The 20,976-nt window shown below is 51.2% G+C and overlaps 6 protein-coding genes across 6 annotated transcripts; 4 read left to right on the top strand and 2 right to left on the bottom strand.

The window, feature by feature from the left end:
* Nucleotides 1–220: 220 nt before the first annotated feature.
* NFIA_107620 (F-box domain protein) lies at nt 221–1,795 on the top strand (the record flags this gene model as incomplete). The annotated part of the gene is made up of 2 exons (XM_001267166.1): nt 221–602; nt 663–1,795. 2 exons carry the CDS (start codon nt 221–223, stop codon nt 1,793–1,795), a joined length of 1,515 nt encoding a protein of 504 aa, XP_001267167.1.
* Nucleotides 1,796–2,200: 405 nt separating this feature from the next.
* Nucleotides 2,201–4,888, bottom strand: NFIA_107610 (putative regulatory protein Ral2; the record flags this gene model as incomplete). Its single annotated transcript, XM_001267165.1, has 1 exon — nt 2,201–4,888. One exon carries the CDS (start codon nt 4,886–4,888, stop codon nt 2,201–2,203), a length of 2,688 nt encoding a protein of 895 aa, XP_001267166.1.
* A 1,039-nt stretch (nt 4,889–5,927) lies between these two features.
* NFIA_107600 (peroxiredoxin) lies at nt 5,928–6,878 on the bottom strand (the record flags this gene model as incomplete). The annotated part of the gene is made up of 5 exons (XM_001267164.1): nt 5,928–5,958; nt 6,018–6,430; nt 6,487–6,579; nt 6,665–6,773; nt 6,856–6,878. 5 exons carry the CDS (start codon nt 6,876–6,878, stop codon nt 5,928–5,930), a joined length of 669 nt encoding a protein of 222 aa, XP_001267165.1.
* A 3,460-nt stretch (nt 6,879–10,338) lies between these two features.
* NFIA_107590 (EVE domain-containing protein) lies at nt 10,339–11,740 on the top strand (the record flags this gene model as incomplete). Its single annotated transcript, XM_001267163.1, has 5 exons — nt 10,339–10,392; nt 10,671–10,806; nt 10,885–11,145; nt 11,291–11,407; nt 11,475–11,740. The coding sequence occupies 5 exons, from the start codon at nt 10,339–10,341 to the stop codon at nt 11,738–11,740; spliced, it is 834 nt and encodes a 277-aa protein (XP_001267164.1).
* Nucleotides 11,741–12,221: 481 nt separating this feature from the next.
* NFIA_107580 (aldehyde dehydrogenase family protein) lies at nt 12,222–13,984 on the top strand (the record flags this gene model as incomplete). Its single annotated transcript, XM_001267162.1, has 3 exons — nt 12,222–12,499; nt 12,550–12,749; nt 12,804–13,984. The coding sequence occupies 3 exons, from the start codon at nt 12,222–12,224 to the stop codon at nt 13,982–13,984; spliced, it is 1,659 nt and encodes a 552-aa protein (XP_001267163.1).
* Nucleotides 13,985–18,000: 4,016 nt separating this feature from the next.
* On the top strand, nt 18,001–18,848 carry NFIA_107570 (SMP-30/gluconolactonase/LRE family protein; the record flags this gene model as incomplete). Its single annotated transcript, XM_001267161.1, has 2 exons — nt 18,001–18,185; nt 18,260–18,848. 2 exons carry the CDS (start codon nt 18,001–18,003, stop codon nt 18,846–18,848), a joined length of 774 nt encoding a protein of 257 aa, XP_001267162.1.
* Nucleotides 18,849–20,976: the final 2,128 nt, after the last annotated feature.

Below are 20,976 nucleotides of genomic sequence, written 5' to 3'. Positions count from 1 at the left end.
CCCCCCCCCCCCCCCCCCCCCCTTTTTATTGTTGACGTCTTTCTCTCTGGTCCTTCCTTTTCCCTGACCTTGGAGTCTTTTCTTATTGCCATTATATATACCCAAATCGATCCCCATGCTGACTCTTCGCGCATTAGTGAGCAAGTCGCGCAGCCGCTTGCAACTCATCTTGTACTAGGCTTGATTTCCGTGTCACTGCGACTAGTCACAGCAGTTGAATATGCGGCTGCCTCCTTGTGCGAACAGCATGAACCACGCGCGACATATTTGCGACTTGGCGGACGAATTGCTCAGTGAAATCCTCTCGTTCCTCTTGGAGTTGGATCCTCCGATAGAAGGAGCACCTCAGACGTACTATCAGCATGAGCCGCAATGCACTGGTGATGCGCGCATTCATTTGTATGGGGAGAAGTCCGACTTGGATCGGTTCAGACTTGTATGCAAGAGATTCAGGAGAATCGGAGCTCCAACGAAATTCCGTCGATTTGTCCTGCGATTTTCACGGAATGAATTTGGACGATTGGAAGATTTCTTGACTATGCAACTAGCCTGTCATGTGAGGTATTTCACTTACATGGTGCGACCATTCTATTCAGAAAACGGTACAGTAACTGAAGATTCTCTGACGCCAACAAGTATTGAAGGATGCTGATGATTTCCAGGCTGGCCGTTAATCTTGACTGAAATAGAAAAGACGGACCCTCCACTATTCAACACAATCAAGCATCGGTTGCAGGACCAACAACAGATCGTCCAGGAAAACCAGGATCTTCTCTTGCTGCGGCGTGCAATAGCGTCGTTTTCGGGTCTTCAGCAGGTCAAACTACTGAGATTACAAGACGAGGCGGATGAACTATTAATGGGACACATTCAAGGGCGCTCGATGGAGCGATCAGCCATGCTGGAATGGGAGCCCGCTTGCACTCGAGCAGTCACAAATCTGGCGATTTCTCTCCTGGAATCCAATTGTAACTCCATTCGCTTTGTCGGGCCACAAATGAGTTCCGATTCCATGATCAGGCTACTGCAGACTCCTCCCATGATGTTCTCCGCCTTGGGAGCACGATTGCTGAGCCTGGATATCACCTTCCAGTCGTACACTGGGATGGCCACTACAATGTCAAACGTGTCTAGCGTCTTCCATGATTTTTTCCGGGCAGCTCGAAATCTGACTGCCGTCCATTTCGGAGTTCCTGGCAATGGATCTGTATTTCTCCCGCTAAAACAGATGTTTTATCGCGTCCAATGGAAACGGCTCCAAACTGTCAGCCTGCAGGGTTGGTGCCTGGAAGCAGACGACATCATCACAATTTTCCTTCAACACAAGCGACAGATTCGCGACATCAGGCTCATCAATGTGCACCTTCGAGACGGACGCTGGCGGGACGTGTTAGCCTGCCTCCGCGAAGAGACGGAGCAATTGGAACGTATAGACCTGCACGAAATCGATTACGTCAGACGAACACAATCCGCCGACCACACGAACGGTAGCAGTAGCAGGCATAGTAACGGCAGCGGCGCTGAGGTTAGTATTATAGAGGCCATTCCAGCGCTCTCCCTCGTGTCCAATCTGCCCTCTGGCCCTCCCCAGCCAGTCACCTTTGACGATGACTACATGTCATTAGCTCCTCGAGGCACATCGAGGAGATCAATACCAAAGGCGACCATGCAAAAGCTCCGCACTCTGACAGTCGACGACCTCGGAGACGACGGCATCGCAGTCAAGCGAGAACAGGTCTTCCTCTGGGAAGCGTGGGTTCTTTCGAGTTCACGAATGTCCTTTTCAAGGCAGTGATGTCTGTCTTTGTTTTTCACCCTCAATATTGATGATCTAGCACAAAGTCTTGTATTGTATTTTCCTGTCCCTGAAGCTTACATGAAGGATTGGCGGAGGCTGTCTCATTTCGAAGCTCTATGTTCATATTCGTTTCTAGCATGCAATTGACATCGTTAGGTGATAGAAGGTTAGGATTATTATGCATTTCGTGTTCAAACGGAGTGGGAGATAACACTGGACGTGCCCATCCGTACGTTAGTAGACCGGACCGGTTATCACTGGTCACAAGTCAAGTGTGAGTTAACAGAAGAGACGAAACCAGCTATCTAGATGCGGGCACAAAAATACAATGCATTCTATATACTTGTACTCAATCATCGTCGCACATACCAAAAATGAACACAACAGTAGAAGGAATCAGACCTATACCCCAGAAGCGGCACTCTGATCTACAGCAGTCGCAGGCAGAGACGTCAAACCACCCGAGCTTCCGGGTTTGGCATTGCGTTCTCTCATCAGCCTTCGGCCCTCCATGAGGCCGCGGAGCCCCCGTTTCTGCAGGCCGATGACGCTGCTCAGATCGCCCGTCCAGATCTCCCTGTGTGGCCGGAGCTGGGCGTCTGTGTCGCGGCGGACGCGGCGCGGACGCGACTGCGACTGCGACTCGCTACCGGTGAATTCGGAGTCCGAGTGGTCGTAGCTCGAGGCGGAGGTGGCGGTGCTGGCGTTGCTGATGGAGTCCTCGCGGTCGCGGTCAGTGTGGTGGTGGCTGCGGCCAAAGAGGTTGGTGTTGATGCGTAGCGGGATGCCGCGGGAGGAGGGCGCGCTGGTGGCGCCGCCGCCGCTGGCGGTGGAGAGGGCGGAGGTGGTGCCGTGTTCGGTGTCGGAGGAGTCGGAGGTGAGGTGGCTGTTCTGCGAGGCGTCGGTGCCTGTTGTGGTGCCGGCGCCGGCGCTAGCGGTTTCACTGGCGGCCGCGTGTGCGCCGTTCAACGCCTCGAGGGTGCCGCCGGGTCCGCTGATGAAGCCGGTGCCTCGGCCGCCGCCGGCGGCCATGGCGGCTGCGTTGAAGACGGCGGCGGCGTTGCGACCGTCGAGGATTTGGTGAAGTCGCTCGACGGTCGCCTCGAGGAGGCCGTCTACCTGGTAGGGGCGAGCGAGTTGAAGGAGGGAGCAGAGAATTTGGGGCGTGCAGAGGGAGGATCCGACGGGTGGGAGCGACGAGGTGTACAAGTAGTAGACGAGGACTCGGAGAGTGAGGAAGGTGTGGGGGAGGTACAAAACACGGGGTCGAGAGGTAGGGGGTAAGGTATGAGCAGAGGGTATCTCAAGATTCGATAACAAAGACTTGGAAGGGTTCGAGTGGTTGCTGACAAGGGTGCTGGCACTGGAGTAGGAACTGTTTTGTCCTATCGAGGGGGTAATGGTGATGCTTGAGTTTCGACTGGGGTACATCGGGAGCGCTCCACGCAGGGTCGCCGTATCAGAAACACCAGTGTCGGATGACTCGCGAAGGAGCTGGATGAAGTAAGGGCCCCATCGCCGGGAAAGAATCCGTGAGTTGACGGGGATCCGCTCTCCGCCAGCTGCTTGAAGCTCCATGTCGGCCATTTCAGGAAGAGACTGGGCAAGTTTGCCCAGCTCGTCAGATGCGGGCGAGAAAGGCCTTCCACCCGACGTCAACTGAGTCAACTTGTGTTGTAGAGACGCAGGAACTGAAGGCGCACTGTGGGAGATGTACCCGGAAGTTGGCGCGGTTCTGCATGGATTGTTGTACAACCCGAAGGCTTCCAACTCGACCATGCAGACGTGAGAGAAGTTGATTCGACGGTGGTTGTAATCCTCGACCAGACTGCGCTTTCGGTGTCCCAGAACCACAAAAGTATTCCGTCTCGCCCATAGCACTCCGCGGTTCCAGCTGCCATGACCAAATACAGACCCTCCGGCATCGATCCGACCCCATGTGAGAGTCTTCAGGTCGAGCGCCCAGAGCGCATACTCCTGTTTGGATGAGGTCAAGTAGGTGCCGCTCACAACAAAATGCCCGTTAATCACACCGCCGTTGGGGAATCTCAAGCCCGGCGGCGATGCTGCACTGTGCATTGGCTTCTCAATCAAGCGACCATCCGGCAAACGCACCTGGAGCTCCAGCTTGACATCCAGGAAGTTGTAGTTGGAATATATCAGCATGGGACACCCTTCCACCTCCGATTCCTCCACTGGCTCCTGCGATTCCCGGTCGGCGGCAGCAGACCCGATGTCTGCCACGTTCATTCCGATCAACGGGGCAACAACACTACGATAGGCGCCGCAGCTTCTTCCGAGCGAGCTTGTGTTCGTCCACTTTAGGCTGCGGAGGTTGAATACACTGATCTGCTCGATATAGTGATTTGAACTATCCTGTCCTCCTACCACTACCATTTCGGCACCGCCGAATCCATCAATGTCGACTCCAATAGTCCCCTGGTGGGGGTTGGACGATGCGGGATTATGGTGAATAGCGGAGAGTGGAGCACTAGCAGAGGTGAAAAAGGCGCTTGACGGGAGGATAGTCGCGCAATGAGCATACCGACCCTGAGGCGAGCCTGTAGCGGGGACTCTCGTCCACGTCCGAGACGGTACGTCGAATATGTGTATATCTGACATTACCACAACTTCCGGCTGCCCTTCCTGCCCTGATGCGCCATTGCTCGCTGACTCCTTGGACGCATTCGGTGCAGGCGACATGCCTCCATAACAGACCAGCTTATTATCACCAAGAGCACATACGCTGTGAAAATACCGCGGGCGTGGGATATCGCCGGTGACTTCGATCTTCGTCCAGTGCCGCCGGATCAAGTCCAGCTCATACAGATCCGACGTCAGCTGCGGGCGAGTCTTGGATAGAACGCGGCCTCCGAACACGTAGAGCTTGTCGCCGAGGATAGTGGTGGTGGCTCCCACCAGCGGGTGTGGTTCTCTGCCTGTCGTCCGGCGTACATTGCAGACTAAGCCCGACAGATTGATCGGACCGGCTGTAGATGGCGGCGGTTGATATCCTGGAGAGGCCCCAGACGTGGAGGGTTCATCCCTGCCCGTATCCATGTAACCCAAACTTGACTGACTTCTTGACATCATATTCAACCCGACTCGTAGCGAAACGGCCTGCCTGATTTCGTCTCTTTAAGTCCTCGTCGTTCCGGTCCCTCGGTATTAGATATGTCGAACTTTTATTTCAAATGATCTCCGGCTCGTGGTACATTTAGTCGCGAAAACAACCAGGTCACACACCACTTCGAAAACTTCGGCCGGTCACAGCAATCGAATGGGAACAATGGACAATCGACGTCAAACTGCAGAGAGAAAATACAATCGGTCGTCGTCAAAATCGTCACCGGGACCTTTTTTTTTGCGTAGATCAGGGGCGGGCGGGCACTGGCAGGTAAGTGAGTGGGACGGGGGCTGGTCGTTCCCCGCCCTTACTCCCCCGAGGATTCGAAACAGAGCTGGAGGTTGGCGAGATTGCTGGTCGAAAATATTGCAATCCAGTTGCGGTCGGGATTTTGAGTCGAATAAGATGGAAACCGGTCAGCAGAAAGAAGCGATGTGGAAGGAAGAGGGGGCTGATGATAGTGATACGGTACTACTTTAGTGTTGTGCGGGCTTCGAAGCGGTCGCTCGTTCAAATGGTCCAGGCAGTCAGGCACCGCGGCCGATCCAATGATATGGATGAAGAACATTGTGGGGATGCTATTAGCTTCTGTCTATTTACGTACTACTGTCAGTTGTTCGATTTGACAGATTTATGCCATGTGACTTCTAGGATTTAAGATCCTCGGATATCTCTCGCATGGGTACGCATTTTATTATCATGAGAGCCAGAAGCGGATGGGTCGAATACGTTTCCTCAGGCACCGCACACTAAATACGAACAACTAACTCTCTGACTATAGGCAAAGAAAAATGCACTGATACGTGAAGATTAATACTGTCGTATAATGGTCCAGCTTATTCATTAAGCAAATGTATGTATTTAGTTGAACGAGGTATCAAAAGTAGAAGCAAGATCATTTGACAAAGTCATGGCCATCATTTCCCCTTCCTTTTGGTAGAACTCCAGCTTTTCATGCCGCTGCTTCTCTACTCCAAGGAGGCAAGTGAATCGAGTAATAGATTACTCCTTAAGAGTGGTGAAGCGCAGGTAACTATACCATTTGATTAGCATGACTCGTTCATGTTGCGCCCAGGAAAGACAAGAACTTACGGCTTGACCTCACGAATATCGCCAAACTTCTTCTTAGCATCCTCAGTGGAGACGGGAGGGGGAATGATGACATCGTCACCGGGGAGCCAGTTGATGGGGCAGGTAACGCCGTGCTTGTCGGTGGTCTGGAGGGCATCAACCACACGGAGAACCTCGGCGGTGTTACGGCCGGTGGAGGCGGGGTAGGCCATGATCAGACGGATCTTCTTGGCAGGGTCAATAATGAAAACGGAACGGATGGTGAAAGCGATGCCCTTCTCGTCGACGTTGGTGGTGTCCTGGTAGTCGACCATATCGTACAGGTGGGCAATCTTGCGGCTGGGGTCGGCAATGATGGGGAAGGTGAGCTTGGAGCCATTGACCTCGTCGATGTCCTTGATCCAGGCCTTGTGGGAGTCGGTGCCATTGGCGCTCTAGCGGAATGTCAGCGAACCTATTCATGTCTCGGGGACCCCTGGATTCAGCTTACGAGACCAATCAGCTTGACATTGCGGGCAGCGAACTCGGGCTCGAGCTTAGCGAAAGCGCCGAGCTCGGTGGTGCAGACGGGCGTGAAGTCATCCTATCCCATTCGTGATCAGCCTTCTTTCTTTCAATCGTCTGGACTATTCTTGCGCGCGGTGGTCTGAGAGATTGGAGGTACTAACAGGGTGGGAGAAGAGGATGGCCCAGCTGTCGCCAATGAACTTGTGGAAGGAGATGGGACCGTTGGAGGTATCAGCCTCGAAGTCAGGGGCAGTAGAGCCGAGACGGAGACTGTTGGATGAGAGAGGATGTCAGTATATGATTCTCACAATACAATGTCTTGAGAATAGCAATTCTATTCAGGAACACTTACGGAGCAGCACGTTCCTGGGCCATTGTGACTGTTTCTGGAAGAGGTGGAAGATGGAGGTATAGAGAGTAAGCTAAGGGTGATTGAGCAGAGAGCAAGAGACGGGATGGGAAGAGACGACGGATGAGTGAGATTTATCAGCTAGAAATAGTCGTCCACTCCCCCATACCAAACGGCCAACAGCCAAATGATACCCCTCTAGATCGTCCTCTTACAGTGATCCATGGGCAAATCACAGCGAGGCTCCTGTACCTCCGCGATCACGCAATTCACCACCGCCAGCAGGGCAGAAAGTGTGTGATTGGTGCAACATGAGCTCATTCTTGGTGGGATGTTTAGCGTGCTTTTCTGTTCCTTGGGGTTCGGCCCCACACTTGCTGTTTTCGGTGATTATGAGGCCCGTCCAGCGGTCCATGTAGGCTACCAAGGTACGGATGCCTCGGTGCCTGGGACTCTTGAAGAGAAATGGAACCTCAATTCCTCAACTACGACCTCGTCCTATTGAGTCATGGTCCTAGCTGACTGCAATCTGATTTCACTTGGTTTTTTATTTCCGATGATGCACTATTCTTGATATGGCCACTCTCTGCGGTCTCAGGAAATGTTCTCTTTGTTGCCGTCCCTGAGCTTCAAGTTTGGTTATCTGCTAACTGCCGAGCTTAACAATACTGATTATTCATGGTAGCTCGTACAGTCCTTTCGAGGGCCCATCAGCCAATCATGCTTCAAGAGTGTTTGACAGGAGACACTTGGCTGACAGGACTACAGCACAGAGCCTATGGGGATCTTTGAAAATGGCGCAATAGGACATCACTTTCCGTCATACTGAGCCCGATGATGATACCTGGCGTTTACCGACAACGTGGAAGAAACAGTGCAGAATGCAGCAACTCAATAATGCAAAATGCAACAGACGGCTTTCAACAATTATTTACTTCGTAGGTTGACGATCCCGAGCGCCAGCGGCCCACACCAGAGTTTCTCGGTCACCGATCCATAGGCCATGAGGGGCAGTTGGCGTCATATGGTCGAGAACCTCTAATGCTGGTGCATGGTTTCCTGTGCGCTGATCCAGAACTAATAAACCCGGAAGAAATAGACAACGTTTGTGACAGATGCTTTCGAACTCGCTTCTTGAGCGAATCTGAAGTTCATAAATGACCAGAACCCATGAAGATAACCCGACCGGAATCGTATGGTCTCATCGCAGGCAAATGCAGCCGCCGCTCCGGTGTACTAGGCATCTTAGTCCACTGCTCCTGATGGAAACTCAAGACTGTCAAAATAGAGCGCCAACGGAGGCCGTTGCGTCTGACAGTAGTTTTGCGTTCTTCGTCACTCTAGACCTTCCATCGGATTCGGCGAATTGCTTTGCGTCATGCCCACTGAACACCACATTATGATAGCCAAGTACCGGTTTAGGACTTTTGCCTTACGGCTCAGACGCACACTACCCCGAGACTCCGTGAGGAAGGACCTTGCAACGAGCATGCCGGCAAGGGACTCGGTGACTCCACATCCAATTTAAGCATATTGCGGTAGAGTGAGCTTAGCCTCCTCTTCCTACTTCTGTACTCAGAGAATAAATCATACGAATCATAATAGCGATACGCTCAAGACGAATATAGGTCTCCTGGATTGATTTCGGAGACTATAACCAGCATCATTGGCGCAATACCCAAACCGAATGTGAACAGAGTAATACGCAGGTCGTAGCCGGCCTTACTCATTCCACTTAGCCGTCAACTAATTAGATGGAAGCGTCTGCTCGGCCTCCGTATATGCAGCCAAGCAGTCAGGCAACAGGGTATCATGGTATTGGCCATAGAAACTGGAGGTAGACTTCGTAATGATGGTGGAGCCGCTGCCCAGGATGCGGAGACGAGATGCTCATGGGTAAAACAGTGGGGTGCCGAAGTTAAGGTGCACATATTCAACATCCAATAGAGTAGTCTCGGCCGCTTCGCAATTTCCATGCAGCTCTTTCTCTTCTGCTGCAGTATCTTACTCATAAGAGAACATGATTGTTCACTGTCTCGGAGATCCCTCTCGACCTAGAGCCGATAGACGACGGCTATCTTTTGATGGGGGATTCATTGTTGCATTCTTGCGAGGACTCAGCATAGTCGCAGGCAATGCCAGACAAGGATCATCCAAGACAGACAGTGGGGAAATCGAAACTCGAATCAGAATCGTCGTTAGTTGTAGCACTAGTACAATGGTAGACTTGAAGGCATACTGACCGACGAACTGATCCTGCCCGGGTTGTCACTGTGAGTGGAGGAAAATCCATGTGGAGCACGAACATGCTTAATCCAGGCTCTGGAACCCGGTCCCTGCTTTAGTGCGTCTGCTTCGGAGGGATGACCGATCTCTTCAGATCGTTCGTCAGTTGGAGGGTGCATGCTCCCATGTTATGCGGAAGTTTTCTTCCACGAGCCTACCATTTCAGTACTTAGTTCGACCTGAATTGCTCAAAGAATCTTCAAAGATAATGGAATAGAAATTATTGCGAGGCATAAATCCGTCACCGAGCTGATTAATCATAGCAGACAGGTGAGGAGGTCGGAATGTTGTAGATGACTTAAGCCAGACGGACACGCCCCGAAGACATGCATTCGGATCCGTTGACGGTCATTTCGAAGCCCAAAGAAGAAAGTTATTGAGACAAACCTCAAACCTAGTCTTTGTGTATTCCTTGACTATAATTTAATAGGTATACTCGAAAACGAGGCTGTTCCAGCGATGTTGCCAACTCAGTACCCCATGGCGGTGTAAGAACATTCGCGCGAAGCGCGTCAAGCTTCGATGAACGGGACTTTTGCTTCTTCCCGTCCGTCTTCTGATTTCGTGATGATTGACCTTTTTCTCTGGTCAAGCTACTATTCAAGAGTATTGCATAGATACTACTGCAGAGATACTGCAGCCTGACTCGCAAGAAGTTAGTGTAGATCATGTGACCAATTAGGGCGACCCACTCTGAGCTTCCGTCGCGCGTCCTGTTGAAGCTGGACCGTCAATTCCAATGTCTCTTCCGAGGAGGCGCGAGTAAAGCTTCCATCCAAGCTGTGTCCAGACCGGTGTCGTCGATACCGTAGTAGTCTCCCAATACTCTATCTTTTCCTCCTACTTACTATATTAGAAGACAACAAAGGTGCTGATTAGTCTTGAGGTGAGTCAACTACCATCGCTATTCTCTCTCTATCAACTTCCTCCCTTTCATGTTCCTTTCCCCTCTCCCCACGGGTGTTCCCGCACCCAATGACAGGTTTCGCATTGAATGTTTGTTATGCGTCTTGGCGCGTCCAGAAAACTGATCCAGTGTCTTATCTTGTCCATTGTCACAGTATCCGCCTCCCTGCCTTCTTACTGGCTGGTGCATGCTCTATTTTCCCTTCTTTTTTGATTATTTCTTTCCCATCATCCCGTCAACGTCCTTGAGCACAGTTCTCAGCTCATCACCTCAAATTTCAGGAAGAAAATAAAATGGGCCGAAAGCGCAAGTCCGAAGGCGCTGCCGATAGCAATCCTCCAAAGAGAGTGCGTAAGCCTAATTTCAATGCGAATTTCCTCTTCATTGGTCTCTCCATCGATTCCAAGCTGCCCAGCGCGTCATGCGAGGGCTATAGTTGCCGTCAATCCGCGAATGTGCGATTGTCGGCAGCTTGAACGCATCGTTATCAAATCCATCGATATACCCGTCTACAGTCCTAGCTCTTGTCTCTATCCATAGAAATACGACTGCTCACTCAGGATACCGGAAAGAGGCGATAAAAACTTGGGATGAACATGCACTGATATTGACTCTTCGTTTATAGCCTGCAATTGATCCTTACACGGGCGAGCCCAGGAAAAGAGGTCGTCCCAGAAAGTATCCGCCTGGTCAGGAGCCACCACCTCCTCCGGGACCCAAAAGAGGCCGAGGCCGTCCCCGGAAGGACGGGATCATCAGATGTAAGATGCCCGAACGGAACAATCGATAGACGGGCCGGCCGCATTGAGATTCTTCTGTGAGACTGACTGCGCCTGAAGCCCCAAATTCGGCACCCGAAACTCCCCAAGGCCCGAAGCGACCAGTCGGGAGACCCAGGAAAACCCCCGTACAGAACGGAACCGAGACACCATCGCAACCGATACTCTCAGAATCGGAAGAGTCGAAAGTTGCTGATGAGGAGAGTGACCAGTCATATTGGTTGATGAAGGCAGAGCCTGAGTCGCGCATGGAAAAAGGAGTTGATGTCAAGTTTTCCATTGACGATCTGCAGGCGGCTGAGAAGCCAGAGCCGTGGGATGGTAAGTCTCTGGATTCTGGTCCCCTTCAAATACCATGCAATGACGGATCAGAGCTGACTTTACTCTTCCTCAGGCGTCCGCAACCCCGTCGGTAAGGATGTATGAGGGAATGGCCATGACAGAATACAGGCTTACGGAACGATAGCACGGAACCACATTCGGGCGATGAAGAAGGGCGATTACGCTTTTTTCTATCACTCCAACTGCAAAGTGCCTGGAGTCGTAGGCATGATGGAGATCGTCCAAGAGCACACACCAGATGGTTCGTCTTCGACCAGAATCATGCGTTTGAGCCCGATAGCTAACGTATACTTTGGCGCATCATACAGAGTCTGCATTCGACCCTGCTCACCCGTACTACGACCCAAAGTCGAAGAGAGACAACCCGAAATGGGAAGTCGTTCACGTCGAGTTCCGTCGCAAATTCAAGAAGATGGTCACACTCAATGACCTCAAGGCTCACGCGAAGCCCGGCGGTCCTCTCGAGGATCTACAGGCCCTGAAGCAGACTCGACTCAGCGTTTCCTCCGTGACGCCGGCACAATGGAAGTTTATTCTTGGGTTGGCTGGCGAGTCATCGGAGTGCGCGGAATAAATGATACAGAGTATGTATTTGAAGTTGTCTTGGCTCGCTGGTATAAATCAAGGGTGCATCGGTCATTGGGATGTCTCATTTGTACATTTCATAGGCCATTATCTTCTAGTACTGAATGCGACAGGTTCGCATTATGGGTATATTATTGTATCATTCCGTAAGCCAGGTTGCACCTGAGACATGCTACCAATATGTCAGAAGAAAGAATCCAGACTTTGAAGGTAACTCCGGCAAAGGGTCGTTTGCCTGGGAAGAGTAAGTGTATCCGAAGTTACTGGGACGGCCCAGAAAAAGCCCAGCAGAAACCCACTTGGCCGCGGCGACTTTATCGAATGAGAGAGATTTATCTGCGCAGCTATCTACAAGCTGGTTATCGGCAGGCGGGGAAAGCTGACTGTCTGGATCATCCCGAATTTGTCAGTTCTTGCATGCACAAATAAATACACCCTGCTTCTTCGCTGCGCTTTTTTCTATGCTCCGAATGCTGCATATGAACATCCCCTCCTTTTTCCTCCGACTGCGCCTGCGCTGTCTCCATCCCACTACTCCTCTTCAAATCCCTTCCACTCTCCGTAGCATCCCCAACAACCCCACCTTCTCTCATCGACACTTCCACAGCACTCGTATCATCATGTCGGACGTTGTGCTTCAACTGACAGCTCCCAACGGGCGCAAGTACTCCCAGCCGATTGGTCTATTCATCAACAATGAGTTTGTTCCGTCCAAGTCAGGCGAGAAGTTCGCCACGATCAATCCTTCGTAAGTTTGTAGCTCCCTCCAGCGACTTGACAGGTTAGCTGACGGACCAGGGACGAGTCGGAGATTGCTTCCGTCTATGCTGCAGGGGAAGAGGATGTCGATATCGCCGTCAAGGCAGCCCGGAAGGCTCTTAAGGATCCTTCCTGGAAGATGTTGCCAGCTACCGATCGGGGGAACCTGATGTTGAAGCTGGCGGATCTGGTTGAGCAGCACCGGGAGACTTTGGCGACTATTGAGACTTGGGATAACGGTATGCTTTCATTGTCTGCCTGCATCGGGTTGAATATACACTGACATCATTCAGGAAAACCATACTCTGTCGCATTTAACGATGACCTCGGAGAAGTTATCAACACCATCAGATACTGTGCCGGATGGGCCGACAAGGTCCACGGACAGACGATCAGCACCACTCCAGCGAAATTCGCGTACACGCTCCGTCAGCCAATCGGTGTGGTCGGCCAGATCATCCCCTGGAACTTCCCTCTGGCCATGGCTGCTTGGAAGCTCGGCCCTGCGCTGGCGTGTGGTAACACCGTCGTGATGAAGCCTGCTGAACAGACTCCCCTGAGCATTCTCTACCTGGCCACTCTTATCAAGGAAGCGGGCTTCCCCCCGGGTGTGGTCAACATTCTGAATGGTTTCGGTCGAGTCGCGGGCAGCGCCCTCGTGAACCACCCTGATGTGGACAAGGTTGCCTTTACCGGGTCGACCGCGACCGGTCGCGAGATCATGAAGATGGCCGCCGGCACTATGAAGAACATCACTCTGGAGACTGGTGGCAAGTCTCCACTGCTGGTCTTTGACGACGCGGATCTGGAACAGTCGGCCAAGTGGGCGCACATTGGCATCATGTACAACCAGGGACAGGTGTGCACTGCGACCTCGCGGATCCTTGTTCACGAGTCCGTCTATGACCGATTCGTTGCTCTGTTCAAGGAAGCCGTGGCGACAACCAGCAAGGTTGGCGATCCATTCGCCGACGACACCTTCCAGGGACCCCAGGTTACCAAAGCCCAGTATGAGCGGGTGCTCTCGTACATCGAGGCTGGCAAGAGTGAGGGCGCCACCCTTGTTGCCGGCGGCGAGCCCTACAAGAACGTCAAGGACGGCAAGGGCTTCTTCATCGCACCGACCGTCTTCACCAACGTCAAGGACGACATGCGGATCTACCGCGAAGAGGTTTTCGGCCCATTTGTCGTGATCTCAAGCTTCAAGACCGAGGAGGAGGCCATCACTCGGGCCAACGACACGACCTACGGGCTGGGTGCAGCTGTCTTCACCAAGGACATTGAGCGGGCGCACCGCGTGGCCTCGGAGATCGAAGCCGGCATGGTCTGGATCAACAGCAGCAATGACAGCGACTTCCGTGTCCCCTTTGGCGGCGTGAAGCAGAGCGGTATCGGTCGGGAACTGGGCGAGGCGGGTCTCGAGGCATACACGCAAATCAAGGCCGTTCACGTCAACCTGGGAACCAAGCTGTAGTTATGACATGAGCAACGAATCTTAACCAGCAATATGATTCTGTATGGAGTAGTTTCGGTGAAAAGAACCGGCTTCTACATGAGCAATTCAACTCCTTTCACCCAGCATTTTCACATAGGCACTGATACCTCGTCAACTAACCATCAGATCCTTATACACACCTCTTCCTCTCGCAAGCAGCCAGCAGTATCTGCAGAAACAAACTCACCAGCATAAATAAGGCAACTTTCCTCGAACCACATCTCCTCCATCTACCAACCCACCCACTCTCCAACAAACGCAAGGCACCTGCATCCCATCCCCTCCAATGCAAATTTCCATCCATTTACAGCGGATACTCACTCATCCCTTGTACCCTCGTACCCAACCAACGCCCAACAAACCTCCATACAACGTAGGCAAGGTAGCGCACATGCACGAAATCCAAATGAGATGACCCAATTGCAGCCAACCTCAAAAACTCCGCATCACGTCCAGTATATATGCCCAGTCAGAGCCAATAGGCAAATGAGGCGGGTGGAATTTCCACTCTTCAATCGATCCGGTTGGAGAATTGTGTAATGTGTACCCACGGTCCTCGAAGAGTCGTGGCAAGTCGTTACTCGCTATTGGTGTCCTTGCCTTGGATGCGGTGCGAGGCGATATGATGCAGGGTGTGAAATGCAGGCGCAGTGCACCTGCAGCTTGTGCTAGCTTGGGTGGTACCTATGTGGATGCGTGGGTAGGTCCTCGTCCTGATGCTATTGTCGCTGTGCTCCTGCTCTGAGAATCCCCGAGTAAGTACTTCGCGTGGTATGTAGCTCTAGCGAGTGGTTGGTCTGGTAGACCTGGTGTCACTTCGATATCTGTTGCCCCATTGCTTACCTACCAACTGGCGAGGTCGATGTACTCCGTAGGATGTAGTGGTACCTTAGGTACTTTCCTTACAAATGCACTGGTACCGTAAGTTACACCACACACTAGTTCCAACCGGTAAGCGCAGATAATCAGCTACGTAGCAGCTAATGTAGCTGCATGTCCAACGCACCACGGACTCTGCTAAGTTAACCTAACTGGAGGTGCCCTGCCCTGCTCCTTTCTTGCAGGCTTGCAGCTGCATGAAGAATCAATCATGTGAACTAAAGCATGGCTGGTTGTTATTTATTTCAATCCAAGCTGACAATGTACCTACCTACTAACTACCCTCCTTATTATGCCAAACCACCACTCCACCAGAGTCTGTCATATCTCTGTTTACGGAGTATAAAACTTGATCAGTCAATACGACCTCTCAGGTTCCATCACAACGGTCGGAGCCGTCATTACTTAACAGTTTGACAGCTTCACCGCATTTTCATATGTGCGGTGTCGATTCACGACCGCCTCATGCAGCGGTCGGTGCCTCGGTGGTGGATCAACATTTTCTTCCCCGAGTTAAGATTGCAGGTCACTGTCAGGCAGCGACGGCTGCCTAGTCCACTGTTCCAGATGATCAGACGTGCATCCTCTACTCTGACCCGTCATCCCGTTGCACGACTTATGCAGCTTGGACGTTGGGCCGGTCAAGCCAGTGCGGCCAGGGCTACTGCATAAGGTTGCTGGACGGACCGTACGCAGCCATTCCATTTCCATTAATGTATTCTTTCAATAGGAGAGCAAGATCGCTCACTTGCGGAGTATCTACGGTGCAAGGAGTGGTTGGACGTGGAGAAATGCATGACGTTCGATTGAACGGACACCCGGTGCATGATCTCCAAGCCCGTTGATGATCGTCGAAACAGATGGAAAGACGAGTCAGTTTTGAAAGCTGCCTGTAACGGGTCGTATTTAGATGATGCCAATTGCCCCTTATCCATTTAGGCAGAGATGTCCACAGCCAGCCCGCTTGAATTAGCTGGCTGAAGGTCGATACATAACTTGTGAATGTTTATTAGATTACCTGGATCGGCAATACTCAGTAGTTAGTGGTAATAGTGATGCCCAGCTTCGTTCGAAATCCTTCTGGCGCGTCATAAATCCCTAGGGCGGTAACTGCTAAAGGATCGAACACGCCGAGGCCTCATTTCTGATCTATCTCCGACAATTTCATGCAGGAGATAATCAAACGCGGCACACAGGCCGCCTCGAGGCGCAAGAACTGGTGATCAATGCTGCGAATAATGCAGAGTGACATGTCCTTGCAACGGCTGTGCGTCAGATGTTTGACGCCCACGCATTTTGAGTTGAAAACAAATAAGCAACCCGGTGAACCGCCGTTGAGAAGTCCGCGTGCCTGGACCATGAATGGATGCTCTGTATTCAATATCATAGGCCAGAAACTGGAACGAGAGGCCGGAAATGTCCCGGGATTTGTTAGTTGTCGTCTCAAGACTTCGATGATGTCTATCACTTCCCACTAAATCATCAGCTGTCACCCTGGACAAGCGATAGTTTGACATTGGACAGGATGGGTGGCCCCATAACGTCGACGATCGGATCACTTCCTATTTGCTTGGATGGCTCCAATTCCTTGGTTAGGATACTTTTCTCTGTTTCTCCACTGCGATGAGCTAACTCCTGGTCTGGATTTGGATCTGGGGCCAAAGGAGGCGCAAGACGGGAAGTCTGCCGTTCCCCGGCAACCGTAGACAAAAAGCCACCTCCTTGGGAAAGTTAATACGCCATATGGTGTACGCTGTCCATTGATCCGGTCGCTGAGAGTCTCTGCCATTAATGTTGAATGGTCTCTATTCCTATCTGACAGCTGATTGCTCACTTCTTTTGGGGGGTCCTGTGTTATCGTTGTGAGACAGAATGGAATGATTGACTGACGTGATGTTCTAACTATCTAAGATTGAGGCTATCTACGAGGCAGAAGAAGACGGTGCGTGTCGCGCTAGGCTAGATTCGGAAGCATAGGCGAAAGAGTATCGTTCATAATCGTTTGAACAGAAGCTCACAAGGATTTGGCAATATTATCCCATGGATAGGTATAAGCTGGACTGAGTTAGCAACGGTCTCGGTATCGTTCCAGTTGATTGGATGTCTGTTCCTGAAGGATCAAGATCCCGACTTCCCGTCACGAGAGGCAAGAGTTTCATCTCCCAGGAAGCGACTCTCTCCTGTTAGCGAACGGAGTATCAGTCAAAGAGTCTCCAAATTGTTCTCGACCATCCAACAAGCAGTGACTGTGAAGCCTTTGAGAACTCTGATGATTGTTGTCACGTACCTGCAACCTACCGGACTGAAGCCAAGACAAGACTGACAGAGATTGTCGTTCCAGAGTCCGAACTATTGAGACTGCTGGCCCACTGACAGTCACCTACCTTACCTAGAGTGAACAGAGTACGGAGCCTACGGAGAAATGGACCGAGTGAGTGGACGTGATGGATAAAGGCAGTGGATAAATGGAGAGACCAGATTGTGGGGGTTCGTCTTGGCATTGACATCCCACATAGCCGGTCACAGAGACTATTGATTTGAGCTCAATACTTCTCCGTCACCATTGCTCATTTTGTCGACGGCTGTCGTTGATTATCAGTGGCAGCTAGAGCTTTTGAAAGTCAGTCTCAGAGCAGTTCCGTTGGTTTTCGCCGTCATCATCCTGACCGCAACTTGACTTGACCGGATCCGCAGAGATCATCCTTTAGCACCATCCAGGCAAGGCAAGCTTTTCCACTTCGTTACCTGGTCTGTCACTGGCCCGAAACAGTATACGAACGAGAAAGTCCACAGTCAAGCCTCATCATGGCCGGATTACAGAAGTGGACGGTCACTGAGGTATGCATCTCAAACACCACCGCTGTAGCTGTTATGTACAGCGCATCAGTTGTAGACGAAACGTGCAATCTCACCATTCTTCGTTGCTAGCCCTACATCGACATAGCAGGTACCCTGCTCGAGGGCCCATTTCACGACGAGGCCAGAAACGAGTTTCGCTTTGTCGACATCTGGGATCAGAAGTTGTACATTCTGAATTTAGCCAAGGGTCCGGAGTCTTTGAAAACAATAGACACAGCTTCTCCTCTTGGGTAGGTATAAGCTTCCTAATAACCTTGATGGCTGATTCGCTGAGCGACACATGCAGCGTCACCGCCAATATTGCGAATGGGGATGATGATCACAAGGATCTAATAGTCGTAGCCGCCAAACACGGCTATGCCCTTGCTGACCGCAACACTGGGGAGCTGTCGTACATCCGCAAGGTCTGGGACGAGCAGGAGGACCCAGAGAAACCCCATCGGTGAGTCTGGATCATCTGACGAAACCCGTCTTTGGGCATAGAAGTTAACTCGTTCCGAATGCTCTCTGGACCAGAATGCGTTTCAATGACGGAGCCGTCGACAGTCATGGGCGGTTCTGGGCCGGATCGATGAATGATCCCAAAGTCCAGAAACCAACCAACGAGGGCGTCTTGTTCAGGCTGGACCCCGACCTGCAGTTGCATCGTATGGTCGAAGGGGTGTCCATTCCCAACGGGATTGGCTGGAACCCCCGAGACGATACAATGTACTTCACCGATTCGCCCACGGCGAAGATCTTCGCCTTTGATTTTGACGCCAGCACGGGAACCATCAGTAACCGCAGAGTGCACTATGATGTTGGCGAGCCTATGGAACCCGATGGTTTCGCCATCGACGAGGAAGGATGCATCTGGAGCGCGATTTACGGGGGCGGGAAGATCATCCGCATCTCCCCGGAGGGCAAGCTTATTGGTGAGATCTCGTTCCCAACCAGGAACATCACCTGCCCGACCTTTGTAGGTACGGAACTATTTGTCACCACGGCCAAAGACGATGTCAACGATGAGCGGTTCCCAGAGTCTGTCCGTTATGGCGGGCGGGTCTATCGAATTGACGTGGGAGTTAGGGGAAAGCCGAGGAACGAGTTCCGGTTCCAGAAGTAGATTTTTCAAATGCCGAGGGACACGTCAATAGTCATGAATATACGCATGGGACTTTCAATAGTCGCCGATAGCTCCAACTTTTTTCAGCAATGTGAACCCTACCAGCCTATAAGAAAAGACATTTGTACCTTGCGATATGAGTCTACACTCATTCATCGATCATGTGTGCCACAACATGGTATTCGGAAACGAGGCGTCCGATAAGCTTACTGTCAATTTCGTAGACTGAGTTTGATCTGCGGTTCCAATGTAGGCCAGGAAGCTATCAAGAAGTCAACCAACAGACCTGTTCCAGCCCAGAGTCCGACAGCAGGTCGAAGACCGGAATCGTCAACGCACATCATTCGATATGCAACAGCCAGTCGAGAGAGGATTGAGACAACGCAAGGCCAGAATCACACGGCGATGCAATGATATAAAAAGCATACACAGGCTTCCTCAACTGGCAGAAGTAAGCCAAGTAGATAAGCAATAGATGAGAAAGAAGACCTATTTCTGAGTCTGCCACATGCATGAGATACGTCCATGTACCGGAGATCGTACGGAGTTAGATGCATTGGAGATCCCAACTGCAGGCGGAAATGCCCAAGGTCGGTGGCAACATTCTAACCATAAGAGGAGCGAATTACACAGACTACTGTATCTGGCACCGTGTTATGGTCAACAATCAATCTCGACTGTTCTTTCCTTTATGGTCGCAAGGGAGAACTTTACAGACTACACATTCTATCATGACTTTCAGACACATTCTGCCAACTCATGATACCAGAGCTGCACAAGGCTGCACTGATCCGTGTGCCATCTAGATATCGATCTATCTTGCTAGTCTTCTTCTCCGGAAGAGGTCGATGCCACATAATCCATTAATAAGTTGTTGGATGGACTCAACTGTCCAGACAACCAATTCTACCTGGTATACTTATAGTGCAGCAACGGTTCAACATAATGATTCGCTTGTCTATTCCTTGTATTCCTGCCCGCGCTATGCAAGTTCGTTCATACCAATGCCTACGTATGGTTAGCTGCTTACCAAGCATTATCGTCCGCTGTGAGTAGATATTGAATCCAGTTCTCGGAATAGGCACAGCAGTAAACCAATACGGAGCCACCCGCAGAGGACGTGGACTCTGCCAACAGTATCTGATGAAGGCATACAGAGCGTTGGCAACCCAATGACAGGATATTGATTCAGCACGCTCGAGGAAAGCGGGATTTGAAGTTGAGATCGTCTCTTGACAGGCGCTTGGAGCGGTAGGTTGCGCTTTCAGAGGGAAAAAGCAAAGCGCGCGGGATGAGGGGTTCCTAGGTTTGAAGAGAGAGGGTGGGAGGGGAGGGAGGGATCTCGGGTTCCCTTGATGGACTACGGAGTACATTGGTTAATTTTTAGTCTTCACTTCTTCATCGACTTCTTTACTTCAGGTAGGTAAATAACGGGAGAGGTAAGCATGGGATCTCATAAACTGGGTTGAACCTCTATCACGTTGTACCGACAGATAGGACTCGGATTATGTATGGATATATGGGTCACCTTACCGAAAAGAATCACATGCTATTTTATTCCAGTTCTATTTCTGAGCGAATGAACAAGGCTCAGGGGCTAAGGTAAGGTTGCCATCTACGGAGTACAGAAGATAGAGTAGAGACAACAATCACTTCCCCTTGGAAGCATTCGCTTAACCAAACTATTAATGCAAGCTGAAACACGCTCAACTGCATTTCAGTATTGAATGCAGTCCCAAATTTGAGTAGCACTGCCCACTGGTCAAGAGCTAAAAAGTACTTGGTTACTGTGAGAGTTGAGAACAACCATACAATGCATACACTGTTGCCAAGTCGCTAGAGATATATCCTCTCGGTCAGCTGTGCCTGGATTCAGACTCCACTTCCCTCTTCCCATAATCCAGAGATCAGGCGGGATTCAAGGCTCAGAAGGCCAAGCACATACATAATATATTTGACGAGATCTCGTTGCCAGTAATTTCCTTGGATTGGCTAGTGAGATAGTGCTCTACTATGGAGTACATGAAACTGCCACTATTCCCCATAGATACGCTACAGTCTGAACGTGGACGTAGGATGCATGATATCACGATATGAGTCTACTTCATTGAGAGGTACTCAAATGTGG

The sequence above is a fragment of the Aspergillus fischeri genome, genomic scaffold (assembly GCF_000149645.3).
Source record: "Aspergillus fischeri NRRL 181 1099437636245 genomic scaffold, whole genome shotgun sequence".
Lineage (NCBI taxonomy): Eukaryota > Fungi > Ascomycota > Eurotiomycetes > Eurotiales > Aspergillaceae > Aspergillus > Aspergillus fischeri.
This window is presented reverse-complemented; position numbering and strand designations above follow the sequence as displayed.